General features: G+C 48.7%; 5 protein-coding genes across 5 annotated transcripts; 3 read left to right on the top strand and 2 right to left on the bottom strand.

The window, feature by feature from the left end:
• Positions 1-130: 130 nt before the first annotated feature.
• On the bottom strand, positions 131-316 carry COCSADRAFT_95203 (uncharacterized protein; the record flags this gene model as incomplete). The annotated part of the gene is made up of 1 exon (XM_007704341.1): positions 131-316. A coding segment is annotated over one exon (186 nt), but the record flags the coding sequence as incomplete, so codon positions are not given.
• Positions 317-1,895: 1,579 nt separating this feature from the next.
• COCSADRAFT_162745 (uncharacterized protein) lies at positions 1,896-3,076 on the top strand (the record flags this gene model as incomplete). Its single annotated transcript, XM_007704340.1, has 2 exons — positions 1,896-2,242; positions 2,293-3,076. 2 exons carry the CDS (start codon positions 1,896-1,898, stop codon positions 3,074-3,076), a joined length of 1,131 nt encoding a protein of 376 aa, XP_007702530.1.
• A 91-nt stretch (positions 3,077-3,167) lies between these two features.
• COCSADRAFT_183340 (carbohydrate-binding module family 50 protein) lies at positions 3,168-5,939 on the bottom strand (the record flags this gene model as incomplete). Its single annotated transcript, XM_007704339.1, has 10 exons — positions 3,168-3,608; positions 3,660-3,964; positions 4,017-4,152; positions 4,210-4,288; positions 4,336-4,578; positions 4,630-4,761; positions 4,813-4,914; positions 4,963-5,250; positions 5,306-5,509; positions 5,560-5,939. 10 exons carry the CDS (start codon positions 5,937-5,939, stop codon positions 3,168-3,170), a joined length of 2,310 nt encoding a protein of 769 aa, XP_007702529.1.
• A 1,310-nt stretch (positions 5,940-7,249) lies between these two features.
• COCSADRAFT_147814 (glycoside hydrolase family 18 protein) lies at positions 7,250-9,601 on the top strand (the record flags this gene model as incomplete). Its single annotated transcript, XM_007704338.1, has 7 exons — positions 7,250-7,557; positions 7,609-7,654; positions 7,682-7,794; positions 7,912-8,242; positions 8,290-8,639; positions 8,689-8,785; positions 8,894-9,601. The coding sequence occupies 7 exons, from the start codon at positions 7,250-7,252 to the stop codon at positions 9,599-9,601; spliced, it is 1,953 nt and encodes a 650-aa protein (XP_007702528.1).
• An 875-nt stretch (positions 9,602-10,476) lies between these two features.
• On the top strand, positions 10,477-13,017 carry COCSADRAFT_94872 (uncharacterized protein; the record flags this gene model as incomplete). The annotated part of the gene is made up of 2 exons (XM_007704337.1): positions 10,477-12,247; positions 12,329-13,017. The coding sequence occupies 2 exons, from the start codon at positions 10,477-10,479 to the stop codon at positions 13,015-13,017; spliced, it is 2,460 nt and encodes an 819-aa protein (XP_007702527.1).
• Between the last annotated feature and the right edge of the window lie 1,129 nt (positions 13,018-14,146).

Raw genomic sequence — 14,146 nt, 5'->3', positions numbered from 1 at the left:
TCGTCAGATCGGAGACTCGCGTAGGTATGTCTACAACGATGGGTTCGTCGCGTCGTGAAGGTTGCGTGTTACCACGGGTTCGGGAGCTCGACGCGGTGCTTGTAATCGACGGTAAAGTCGCGATCGATTCGTAATTCGATAGTACGGGAGAGAGCGGAAGCGTTGGTTTTGGTTGTGGTTCTTGCGAGCCCTCTGGATCTGCGAGTGCCCAAATCTTTAGTGATTCACATTTGATTTTAAGTTGGCGATACCACGCTGTCCAGTTGTTACTATCGGTCAGAATGACTGTCGCATCTCGCGTAGCATGATTAGACATATTGCGTAATCGGGTTTTTCGATGTCAGTGAGACTCTTAATTGTCAGATTTGATGGGTCTTTAATGATAGGGTCATGAAAAAGGTGTTCATTTTTGCTATCTCCTGAGGTGTCGCCTTTTTGTGGCTTTTTTCTTTTCTTTTGTTTCCTTGGCCTTATGCATGGGCCTCAACTAAAGCCTTACTTCTGACATTATAATGTAATCGGCGATAATACTTATCGAAAAAAATAAAAGGCTATGTATAGAAAATTAGCGTTAACGATAAATATAGAATTAGCAGCGTTAATATATCGCTACTAGTAGAGTGCTCTAGGTAAAGCAGGCTCAGCAGCTTACTATAGAGGCAGAAAGGTTACTTATAGGTGGTAGCTAGAACTAGGCTGGTGAGCGACGTTAGCGCGCGCCGCCAACGTGCACGAAGTGCCACGTTAAAGGACATACTCGTACTTCGTGTAAAACTAGATAATAAATTATATTTCTTAATTCCTTATTATTTTATTACGTCGTTGTGGCTTAATTATGTAGAGCGTCGCGTCAAGTTTGGTGGGGCGTTCAGCTTACTGATGTTTCCAGCTTACTGATAGAACACGTTACGAAGAGTAGAGAAGCAAGGTATAAAGAGAGGGGTGTCATACGACAACTTAACTCTTCTTATCTTTCTTCTTCTATACCATAGGCTAATGCAAACTCGTTCGAAGGCCTCCTCGCCCATGACAGGCAGAAATAAAACACTTCTAAAAGTAGATTTAAACACTTCTAAGGTAAGGCTTGGCAGCGCACGAGCCAGTTTTTGAGCACTTTTGATGTTGAAGCCAGCAATCTAATATAGCGGTTAACTCTCTTATAGTCATACTTTCGATTAAACTTCGTCGAGAGCTTTGGCCAGCGCTTTACAGAGGTCTTAGCCCAACTCTGGCTAACTGGCTCGCGGTTGCGAGCAGCTAGTAAAGAATCGGCAAGATCTTTAACAGCAGTAAGGCGCAGCGGAAATCCTCGCCAGTCAAGGTCCAGAATGTAGTCAACAATCGTCTCCTCTTCTGTCACAAGGAGCCTCATTAAGTTAGGCGAGCAATCTTGTCGAGAGGGCTTTCCTGTGCGTCTTCGCCTGAGTGTACTTTCAGAAACGTTGTAGATTGCTGCAGCACGCGGCAATGAGAGTGTCGCGTCACTTTAGATAGCCTGTAATGCTAGCTGTATTTGAGATTCTTTTGAAGGAGTTTGCATGTTATTATGTTGAGATATCGCGTGTAATAGTCATGTAATAGTCAAAGTTGATGGGGTCTTGGCACGTCCTGTCACTCGCCCATTCCAGTCACTCGCCCATTCCAGTCATTCGCCCACCCCAGACGTTAATAGCTAACACTCATGATGGTACGGGATTTTACCCCACTAACTACGATGCACTAGCGATGCGCTAAACATGTCAATCATGCAGCCAAAATCACACACCAAATTTGATCCACCGTACATTACCCGCCCAAACGGTTGGGAGCGCCAAGGGTAATCAGACAACCATATACTTATTCCCCCAGATCCCGATCCCCTTCATTTCCTGCAGCTACTTTCACCGGCCTACAATATGGGCTCAGCATTTTCTACCAACAACACTCCAACAGATGAAGAACCGCATACAAACCAGACAATGGACGCTCTTCCTACTCAAGAAACCGGGCATCAGCCGTATCATGGCCTCCCTGTTCCCGCTGAGGCAAGCATGACGCGCGAGGATTCGCAGACTTGGTACGCGGTATTCTTCGAGCAAGCAAATTGTGTACCACATAAGGACGGAAAACACATCATCATCCGCTGGCCGAGTCTACCGCGCGGGCAGATTCATGACTATGGGCGAGAATTGACTGGCTGGCCTGTGGTCAAGATCCGGAATGTATATCAACGCTTAGGAGAGGATCACGCCAGAATCGTTCGGTGAGTGCAAATTGTGTGTGCATCGTCTGCATGCGACTAACACCACCAAGTTACGATGGCGTCCTTGATGATGGCAGTCTACTCGTTGAGAGGCTGTGGCCCGGGCCGTTCGATTTGAAGCTGCCAGTAATGGCTGTACCTGTACCCGCGAAGCCCAGTCGCAACGACAAGACGATGCTGAGCCTGTATTACCGGTGGGCCCTTCAAGGTCTTTCAGCGCTCAGCGCTTTGCATTCTCATCGGATTTATCCCAGGACATTTTCCACTCAGATGATGTGGTTGCGCTCAGATTACTCTCTTGCGCTTACTGGATTTGTTGGTGCCGAAATCGTTGGCGATGAAACCGACTATGGAGAAGGCGGCAGCGTGCGCGAAGAGCTCATGGAGTTTGAAGAGGAAGCGTTGCACGGCTGCGTCCAGGAGGACATCTACTACTGGGCGACATTTGTGTGGAGACTTTTGACGAATGATTACACCGATAAATCACCCTCTGCTAAAACAGGGTGCTGGGAGCCATGTTGTCCAGTCGAGGGTGGGTGCAAACCGTATGATGACAACAGGGAGGTCTTCGACGAAAGATTCCTGAACAACATGTGGCAAGAGCTAGAAGAGGCAAGGCTGGGCAAAGTGTTAGTGAATGCTTGGAATAGGAAGTATACAACTGTCGATGAGGTGGCCGAGGACATCAAGTCTACTGCGTCAAAGATGGACATTGTAGTCACTAACGATGAAGTGGAGATGGATAAGAAGTGGGAAGATGTGTTTGAAGTTATTGAGACAGGACCACATCCGCACGCTCGTATCCTCAAATTCAAAGAATCTGGATCGGATTAAGGGACACAAATCGGCATTACTGTTCCAGTGTATTCTCAATATATCAAGAACTACATACACTAGGTAGAAGCCACACATCTACATCCACTGATCAGGACGTACCGATACAATAAGCATACCCTAGCCACAGCCCACTGCAATCACCGTTGAGTGCCGGATTCAGTGCATATAGTCTATCCAGCGAGATGCCAGCTGCCTGCGCCATATCGTAGCAGTAAATTCCATCCTTTTGTGCCACCCATTTGTTGCAATTCGCCGGAATGCCGCTTTGCGTAGGCCCTGGCGCTGCAGGCTTCGTCGTAGTAGCACTCGATGTGGTAGATACCCGTGTGGTGGTCGCGCGTGACGTTGTAGTGGATGCTCTACCGATGCAAACGTAGTAATTCGGCTGGAGAGTTGCGCAATCTTTGCCGACAGCCGGGTTCCAGGCATAGAAGTCATTGAGAGAGATGGAGTTCTGGTTGGCAATGGCCCAGCATCCATCGTTTGCTATTACGAGGTAGAACTTCGTGCAGCCGGATACCATGCCGTCCTAAGAACAGTTAGTTAAAAGACATAATCCACGTAGCGCACTATTTCATACTTGTATAGGCGAGGGTGTGCCACTGGCTGTGGGCGGTTTGGTGGATGTTGGACTTGGCGTAATGGATACATCCCCATCTATAGCTGGTATATCGGGCGTCCCAATGCAATAGTAGGATCCCAAAGACAGATTCAAACAATCTGCACCGACCGATGGGTTCATTGTGTAGAACTCACTCATTGTAAGATCGAAGTTTTCCACCATAACCCCACAATTCAGTTGCGTATTGACATGCATCCAGAAAAGACAATTAGCGATCTCGCCGGATGCGCGTGGTGACGGAGGTTTCCGAGCCGTCGGAGTAGCTGTGCATATTAGGAATGATCATAGTGCGATTGGTTTGATTGAACCACTCACCTTTCCAATAAGGAGTGGGTGCGGCGATGCCCATGCAGTATGACATGCTAGTCTGCAGTGCACAATCGTAGTTGTAACTCCGGTCTTCCACTCCGGCAGCGTTCTTGTCAATTGATGGATTCCACAACGCAAATTGCTTGGGTTTTCTCAGCAAATCATAATACAACGCGAAACGAATACAATCAAATCATACCTCGCGTTGTAAGCCAGCGGCTTCTGCAATGCTCCAGCAGTCAAGCGACTCGGAGTTGGTGCCATTGATCCACATGTAGCTGTCGCCATCAGTCAAGTACTTCACCACAAATATCAGAATGCTTACTTGTGGCAGTCCACACGAGTGTCGTTTGCCAGCGGAATGATGATGTTGCCAGGTGCAAGTGTTGGCGCTGGATCGACCCATGAAAGAGACGTCTTTGGCCCTGCAGTGAATGGCGGTAATGTAACAGTAGGACCTGCACCATAACCTGGGTAGGTATTGATGTCTCCAACTGGCTGGACACAATATGTGTAATTGAGCCAAAGATTAGTGCAGTTTCCGTTCAGCATAGGGTTCAGAAAGACGCTACGAGGAGTCAGTAGGGTCAAGTTCATACTGAAGGAATAATTCTCTCACAGATCTTTTGCGGCAACGTTGAACTTCAAAGATACGGTAGAACAATCGTCTCCAACGTCGACCTTGTAGTACTTCCCGCAACGTGATGTCACGTTTGGAGCAATGCCATTACCAAGGTCCGTCGGCAGCGGTCTGTGTGACTGGTCAATTGCAAGCAAATATTGTCAGTAAAGACTTACCTACGCTGGTGTCTCAACCGGTGTTGCTGTGGGAGTGTCGGGCATTGAAAAGTCTCCGTAAGGATTGCTAATGCAAATTGTGTCGCCAGTAAAACGTGCCAGGTTACTATACGAACTTAGACCATGATGAAGTCAGTGCAAAAGTCCATCTTACCTGCAGAGTTCATTGATGTTTGCATTCCATGCTCTTAGACGAACAGTGGAGATGGAAGCCTTAGCGGCGACCGAGGTACAAGTGTCGTTCTGAGCAAGAACGTACGTCTTGCATCGATTCGAGATACACAAAGACCCTGATTTCGGGAAGGATGTCATGTTATAGGGCAATCCATTCGAACTCAGCAGATGGTCTGTCGAAACGGACTGCTTTTGAGATACACTTCGATATGTGTCCGTAGGTTGAATGACGTAGGTAGTGCCGCTGCAAGTTGCAGTTGGCGTGGGTCTGTCGAGGTCAGCCTTTCTATTCATGAGATTCCATGCTAGGTGTGTTGACTTACGTGCTGAGTAACAAAGACGTCGCAACAGTGGTGGGATACTGAGTGGCTTTGCATGATGAGGTAAGGGAGGCATAATTCTGGCGTACACCATCGTCTACTGCAAAGGGAGAGTTTACCTGCAACTGGAAAGCCTTGATAATGCATTCGTCGCAGTCTGCTGCTGTCTTGAGATTACGAAGGTACGATGTACAGAACTCTCCAGTGCTTTGAAAGCTGTTAGCAGCTGGGACTCGTCACTACGTCAGTAAACACACCTTCTCTTGAGGCAAGCAACGTTGTAGGCATAGAGAATGAATTCGTCCAGATATTGCGGAAGCCAGTATGTGTCTTCATATTCATCGTAATATTGGGCACCTCGGCAAGCTCCTTTGACGCGGGTGCGTTGACGATCCAAGGATGACGCACAAGCCGATGTGCAGAGTGCTGTTAACTCTGCATCTCCAGGGTCGTAGAATGGGTTCGCATAGAGTTGTCCAATACTGTTGACACAGGTCACATTCGCACTGAAGACCGATTGACAGATTGATGATGCGTTAAACAACCCCGAGCCGACCACTGGGTGAAGTTGATAGCTTTGAGCGACCGCAAGGCGTATCGGGGTAAAAATGAGTGTGATGAGCGCAAACAAAAACATGATGCCACTGTGAGAGCGTGGAACAGATGCAGAAGAGACGGCGTCCTCTGCCTCGACGTGCGATCAGGGCCAACCTTTGATACCAGCAAATTGCGACATGGCGATATGGGCTTTCGGGCTGCCTTACTTGATCCTAGTCCAGGGGGTGAAGGACGTACTAAAATAACGTACAGTTCGCATGCAGGTACCATGCAGATACTATACAGGTACTATCCAGGCACCATGTAATATTGGATGTGTTCCAGGAAGAACCGTGTAGAAGAACATTTTTGGTATCTTAGCCCTTACAAAATCTCCTGTGGAAGGAGAGTGGCTTGCATATGCCAAGGAGTTAACTCGATAGTGGGGGCGGGAACGGCTCGCAGCCCATCGCTCCCGCATGCTAGATCATGTCTCTGATTGACAGTCATTTCGGGTATACATTTGTGTGTGATTGCCAAGGCGGTAGATTCGCACGAAGGACGTTACCTTCCTAAATGGGCTTCGCATCAGGCGGAATATAAGGCTAAATCCAAGAAAATTTGTTTACTGCACCGAATTCTGGATGGAATTGGCTTACTTGGATAGTGACAAATCTGGGAAAGCGTACCTTCCCCAAATGGTACGACTAACGCAGCTCCACTGAACACCCACATTTACCTAATCATAGCAGTCTCTTTTCACACGTATCCGCGACGGCCCGAATCCTTGCGTCCTGCAGGGTCTATTGAAACCGGATTCTTAGTTATCGCAAATCCTTCATCTTGACCATGTGGTCTTGTACACATATGCAGATCTTTGAATAACTCTACTATGCAGCCTACGGTGGGTGAGATTTCATATGGAGCTCCGGAAGGACCGACAGAAGGGTGTGCACCATGACCGGATCAGCTAGTTGGTATTGTATCTGATCCACTAGCTACGCTATCCTTTGCCGAAAACATTGGAAGAGCTGCCCATCAATAGTACTTTGCGATAATCTTAGCAGATTCGGGTGATGTCTAGAAAATGGCCCCTAGGCACCACGGATACCCCTGTAAGGCCCATTCACGACAGATTTTACCCCTCTAAATGAGCATCTCTGCTTCGCCCCTGCATGAAAATATGCATAGCTATAGTTAGGCAACCGATGCACAATCCCTGTAGTCGCCACCGTGGCAGCGGCAGCGTCGGTAGAGCGAACGAGAGTAGTTGGTTCGATCGTATAACTCTTCTAGACATATAGTTCTGTTCTTGACATTCTGCATTCTTTTCAGCTGTCTTTGTCTTGCCCCCAAGCAGCCACATCCGTGGTAGTCACTCTTTGCCGTACTGACTTCAATAGTTTAACCATGTCACTCTTTTCAAGCAAGTTTTTCTATCTTCTTTTTGTATTTCTAGCCTTTTGTTTGCCTGGGAATGCATCACAGGCCCATCATCTCAAACACACACACCACTTCCGTCGTCAAAATCTAGCGGAACGCTCAGCACGAGACTCTTCATCTCCTCAGTCCAGTGACTCCATCATTCCGCCTGGTGTCTCATATCGCGAGCCTCGAGCCCTGTTCGCGCGGCAGCAGGCAGGTGGCGGCTCAGCTACCGCTGCATCTGGCGACTACACATGTGGCCCTGGCAAACCCTGCGGCAATGGAGCATGCTGGTAACTCGACTTTCTTTGCTCGCAGCTTGAATATATGCTTATGTTGTTCAGTGGCGAATCTGGGTGGTGTGGATATGGCCCCAAGTTCTGTGGAACTGTAAGTTGATCTCTAGACATTAGCCAGGTTGCATTACTTACCAAGTCGCAGGGATGCCAGTCGAACTGCGATGCCAAAGCAGAATGCGGTCAATATGCGAAGACTGCCGGACAGGGCTGCCCACTAAATGTCTGCTGCTCGTGAGTAATTTTTCGTGTCCTTTTTTTCGCCGCTCTATGTGGTTTTCCGGCCGGTTAACTGCATCTCCAAACTCTTGCTACTCCACGGTCATGCTGCTGATTCTAACAAATTCTCAGACAACACGGTTTCTGCGGAACAACCGCTGATTTCTGTGGCGATGGTTGCCAAAGCAACTGCAAGCAACCCAAGCCAAATGCCGGAACCAGCAATTCTCAGCAAATCGTCATCGGCTATTACGAAGGCTGGAACTTGAAGAAGAAATGCGGAACCATGACACCAGAGGAGATACCGGTACATTCGCTCACACATTTGATCTTCTCTTTTGGCTTCATTGCACCAGGAACGTTCAAGATCGAGCCCATGAGCGATTTCGAGCCCTCGATGTTTGGAAGAGTCACCGATCTTAAAGAAAAGAAGCCTTCTCTCAAAGTTCTCATCGCATTAGGAGTAAGTCAAGTTACATTTCTTGAGGTTCTGGCTGCTAACACGTTCAGGGTTGGACACATAATGATCCAGGAAAGTATCAGAAAGTCTTCTCTGACATGGCCTCAACCGCTGCAAACAGGAAGGTCTTTATCGCCAACTTAATGGGCTTCATGGCAGAGTACGGGTTTGACGGTGTCGATCTCGATTGGGAATATCCCGGTGCAGAAGATCGGGGCGGTATACCCGAAGATGGCACAAATCTCACTCAGCTGATGAAGGAGATGAAAGAAGCAATGGGCAAGCGCTACATATTAACATTCACTGCTCCGACCTCTTACTGGTACCTGCGCCATTTCGACATCAAGAAGAGCGCTGAGGTGGCTGATTGGGTGAACCTCATGTCCTACGACCTCCATGGGTAAGCATTGCCCTTCCTTGACTGCACAACAATCACTAACCCCGAAAAGCGTTTGGGATCGAGACAATCCCATTGGCAACAAGATCCTTGGCCATACCAATCTGACAGAGATTGATCTTGCACTCGACCTCTTCTGGAGGAACGACGTCTCCCCAAGCAAGATTGTCCTTGGAACCGGTTTCTATGGAAGAAGTTTCCGTCTAGAGAGCGGATCGTGTTGGGAACCAGGTTGCGCCTTTAGCGGACCTGGTGAGAAAGGCGAGTGCACCGACACAGAAGGCTTTCTCTCATACAAGGAAGTCAAAGACATCATCGCCGCGACTAAAGCCAAGCCCAAGCTAGACAAGGTCGCAGGTATACAGTACTTGACCTATGGCCAAAACAGCTGGATATCCTACGACGACCCAAAAACCATTGAGATGAAGATCGATTTCGCCAATAAGAGAGGCCTTAAGGGACTCATGACATGGGCCATTGACATCGACGATGAAAAGGGCGACCTGATTCGAGCCCTGACTGGAAAAGAGCTTGAAGATGACACAGATCTTCTCCAGTTCATGACGGACGACGGGGCCTCAATCGCGCACGGAACGGCAGATGGCACACAGTGCTACGTCTCTGATTGTGGTACTGACCAGAAGAACGCGACTTGCAAGTCCGGCTACACCATGGTTGGCCGCGCGAACACGGATAGCAATGGAAAGAATCGGTGTAACACGAAGAATTCCAAACAAGCACGAAACATTTGCTGTCCTTCCTTCTCAGGCCCACAGGAAAATGATTGCAATGGCACGACGAACGATCGTCAGCGGCAAAGTCTGATTGCTCTGCCAAATGCGACGTTGGCGAGATCAACGTCATCAACGACAGCTTTGGTTGGGTGGGAGATTTGCTCGGCGGCCATTACGGTGATCAGTGTACGCGTGGATGGAAGAGCTTCTGCTGCAAAGCTGGAAACATGAAACGTTACTTGGACATTTGTACCTGGACCGAATGCGACAAGCCCTGCCCATCGGACAAGCCACACCAACTTACCACCGACACAGGCGGCCCAAAGGAGAATGCCAGGTGTGGCTGGAAAGGCTCCGGCGATCCTTTCAGCGGTGAAGGAGCTGGATTCCGAAGATTATGTTGTCCCAAGAAGAATTCTTTTGGCAACTGCAATTGGGAATCTGGCAAGGTTTGTTCCAGCACCTGCGTTCTTGGAAAAATCACTCTCGACCTCGATCCTCGCGGACCAGATCCACGATCCAGCTCTTGCCACAATGGACGTCAACAGGCATTTTGTTGCGAGCCGCCTGGTGGATATGCCAGGCCATTTGCACCATTCAATCTCGAGAATCTCTTCCCGGAAGCTCAGCTGCCACCTCCCGATGCAATTCCCACCTACGATCTAGTGAGCTTTGGAGGCTTGTCGGGGCTTGGCGAATCGGACCCTGACAAGAGCGGCGTTGCCTTCTTTCTCATTGCTGGTGACAGTTCGGCCGTGTCCTCGATGACGAAGAGGGACGTACCCGGCCTTGAGTTCCTCGATTGCCCCAACCATGTGCTCGAGAGGCCTGATCATGAGTTGCAAACGGCCCGCATCATCTGTATGCAAGCGAACGTCACAGACTGCTTCAAAGTACGGGAAAAGGGGGTGGAAGGAACCATTGTCCAGATGCCGGACGAATGCGGTGGTCCCTCGTGGTCTCGAGCAGTGTCGCTTGAACTATCCACAGATCAAACAATTCCAGATGACATCAGGAAGCGCAACCCTACATCTGCAGTTTACGACTTCAGGTTCGACTACAACATTGGCCTTGTCCGACGAGACACGGGAAGAGTCAGCATCCGCATGGATTACTCCAACGTCCCGGGCTACTGGTACGCTGTTGTCGATACGCCTGGCAACAAGAAAAAGCGCGATCTCAAGTCGCTCGTCGACAGGTTCTATGACAATGGCAAAACAGACCAGTGGTATGCCAAGTTCAACGGCCTTTCCTTTTATGACAACAAAGGCTTGAAGATCTCGCAAAAGCTCGATAACCTCGTTTATCACAATGGTCAAACCTGTAGTTATCAGGAGGTTCCATCAGATGGCGGCAAGCTTGGAGAGTCTGTTAGTGTAGCAATCCAGGGCAGTACAGATGTAGTGCTGCACTATGGATTCTCTATGATTGCGACATGGGAGCCAAACCAAGAAGTCAAAATTCATCAAGCAGCTGGTTTCGTCCGCCCTGTAGGCAAAACAGATGTAACTTTCAAGATGGGCGGCGCGGGTATCATGGATACCGCCAAGAGCCTCAAGGGCGCGACCATGACCAAAACGTTTGGCCAGAAGGGTATGGCTGGTCACAACATCTACAAGGGCTGGGCGTTTTTCACCGCATACAAAGAAACTGGCATAACGCTGCGCAGTGGCAACGGCAAGGCTGGCGCAGTCCCATTCAGTGGATACATGGAAGCGCGTGTCAAATCGGACTGGGGTCGCTACAACGTTCACTTCCCAGATGGCGCTACTGTATCACCGCACGTCGGGTCCGGTGAAGGTGGAAGAGACGAAGACGAAGTTAGCAAAAGCGACCAAAACAAGCTCATTCCCGTCGAAAAGACGCCATCTGGATTCGTCGAAGTAGGTTCGACGGTACGTCTTGGCCTCAAAGTAGGCATGTCATTCTCAAAGCCGTGGCAGTATGCCGTCGGCGGTGAGCTTCCCGACATGTCTGTTTCGCAGTATGAATACGCACGTTGGACAATTGAGAACAACGACAACGACGCTTGTTTGAGTACTAGCTTGGGATCGACCATGCAGAGCGAACTGGGCGACGGAAAGTACGTCGGCTGGAATATGGACAACCCCACCAAAGTCTACGTGCAAGAGTACAGCGCCTCTGGCAACAAGGAGTGCTTCAACAAAGATGGTACGAAAAAGACGAAGCGTACAATGTTCTCTTCATCTCCAAAAGACTTTGTCCAGACAGATGATAAGAACGACACCAGTCTTGTCGCGCGACAAGAGCTGCCAGATGAAGGCTTTGATTTTGGTGCGATTCCTCTCCCTGGAGCTAATTTGCTGGATAAAGGCTGGAACAGCTTGAACCCAATTCTGGCCTGCGATGGCTGCAGTGGCTGCACAGTTGAGTCTTCCATCAAAACACCCTGCTGTGGTTGCACATGTCTTCCCTGCAAATACGGCTTCTACCCCGACTACCGTCCCGACGGCGAACTGGAGAAACCAGGTTTCTTCGATATTGGTCCTTGGAAGCGCGATGTATCCGCATTAGACGCTATCATCAAGATCAGTGTCACAGCCGACCTGGAAGACGCCGACCTCGAAGAGAGAGGACTGGGTCCACGAGCAGACGCCACGAAACCAGGAACCAGCTACAAACCCATCCGATTCTGTGGCTCGGTCAAAGCCAAGTTCGGATACCCAGCGTACCCCGATTTTCTCGAATACCCAGATTCCAAAGTACGATTCGACATACACCCGTACTCGGCGCCAGTCATGAAATATTACCGCAACACCTCGGCCAGCTGCACTAGCTGGGCTGTTGGTAAACTGCCCACAGCGGGTGAACAGTGGGACCAAACGACCAACAAATGGGTACCGAACTTCTACCAAAGTAAGTTTTGAATCCCTGCTACTACTAGACATCTACACTATATACATGAACACACACTAACCCTTTTCCCACCTCCAACAGCCGAACACCCCTTCGAAGCACAAACCATCTCCCGCTTCTTCGGCGGCATAGACGCCGACACAAACGACGCCCTTGATTGCGCCTGGATAGACACAAACATCGTAAACGACAACAACGCCTTCCCCGGCGCCTTCGGCACCGTCATCTCCATGATGAGCAGAGAACTCGGCGGCTCCGGCGGCCGCGGCGGCGCCGCCTGGGACCGCAGAAACCGCCTCTCTGCCTTTCTTTCAAACTCGAATCGACTAAAAGGTGTCCTAGCAGGCGCAAAGACACCTGGCATCGGCGACTTCGCGACGCTACTGGCGGGCGATGAACAACTTACTTTCTTGCGCGAGTTCGGGTACATCTTCTCGTATTGGAATCATCCCGATATATGGGGCTCGTGGTGCGATAGTTATAACGGTATTCGCGATATCCTGGTTCGCTTCGATGCTGCGTATGGAGGCGCGAATCCCACGCCCGCCAATCTGGCCACCAAGTGGGCGACGTTTAATCGGAAGGAGCTCAATTTGATTGCCAGGAACGGTAATGCGTATGTTGAGCTGCTTTATAGTCAGAGGAAAAGTGTGCCTGGTGTTTGGAAGTACTGGTGGGATGCGAAGTGGTACCTGACGCTGTGGGCGCCACTGGTGAACCAGAAGTCGTATATCAAGTTCACCAACACGTGTAGGAACTTGCCGACATAGAAATTTTGTAGAGATACCCCCAATTATATGATAGCTGTTATTTTTATTAATGTAATGTAGTCTACTAACTGCTTAGATATGATCTATCTGTACATCTTCATGCCCATCTGCAAATGTTTCATACAGAGTTAATAAACCTAACAAAACAGGTTTCTAAGAATGTATGTAAAAGGTGGTGGTGGCGAGACAACTACAAGCACTATGAACTGCCACAGTCGTTTCCGTTAAATGCTATTGCCGGGTCTGCCTTTCTTTCTGTAGAGGTGGTGCTACTTCAGCGTGTCGGCCAATTCACGATACATCCTCTTCAACTCCCTAACATCGCCCTCAAGCTCTTCTACCTTCTCCATCTTCTCGCCTAGTATCTCTAGTGCTATCCTCTCTCTATCTTCTATTTTAGACAGCCTCTTTTCTAGATCTATCACCTTCCCCTCTTGTTTTCTCGCCTTATTATATAACTTTGCATATAAGTTTAATAACTTTATTATACGCCTTATTACACTAAGCTATTAAATGACAACTTCTTCTTTATACGGTGTTTTTTCTAATTTGAGACGACGTATAGTAGCGCTTATACGTTCTATAAGTTAGATTAGGCTGGCAAATGGGTAGGGTTGGGTTGGGTTGGGTTGCTAAGAAGTTGAGTCTCTATTTTTACATTTTCCAACTACTTAGATATTTTAGATATTGATATTGTAACGGAACAGCCCTTTACCGCAACTAGTCGTCTAAGCATACTGAGTCGAGTCGGAACCATGGTCCAATACCAAGAACGGGAGACTAGTCCAGACCCTACCTGGATTAGTACCGCACCTAATCCGGACCTGTACTAGACTAACCTGTAGCTTGAGAGATAAAACGAGACTAAGAGACATAGTCGTACTGTAGATTCTGATATCCTTGTTACGACCCCACTTTAGGAAGAGGATGACATTCCGCTGCTATAATGGTTAAAGCAGTAAAATATGTAAAGGCGAAACTACAGCAAGAAACAACAACACTCGTTTAGAATTAGCGCATCACGTAATATGCACGATGCTTGGTAATTAGTGTCTTAGTTACTGATGAAACACGTTAACTAGTTAGCTACCTCTACCTTTGGTCTATGCGACCTAACCTAACCTCTACT

This window comes from Bipolaris sorokiniana (assembly GCF_000338995.1).
Source record: "Bipolaris sorokiniana ND90Pr unplaced genomic scaffold COCSAscaffold_11, whole genome shotgun sequence".
In the NCBI taxonomy this organism is placed as follows: Eukaryota; Fungi; Ascomycota; class Dothideomycetes; order Pleosporales; family Pleosporaceae; genus Bipolaris; species Bipolaris sorokiniana.
Note: the sequence above shows the minus strand (reverse complement) of the source record. Positions and strands in the feature narration are given on the sequence as shown.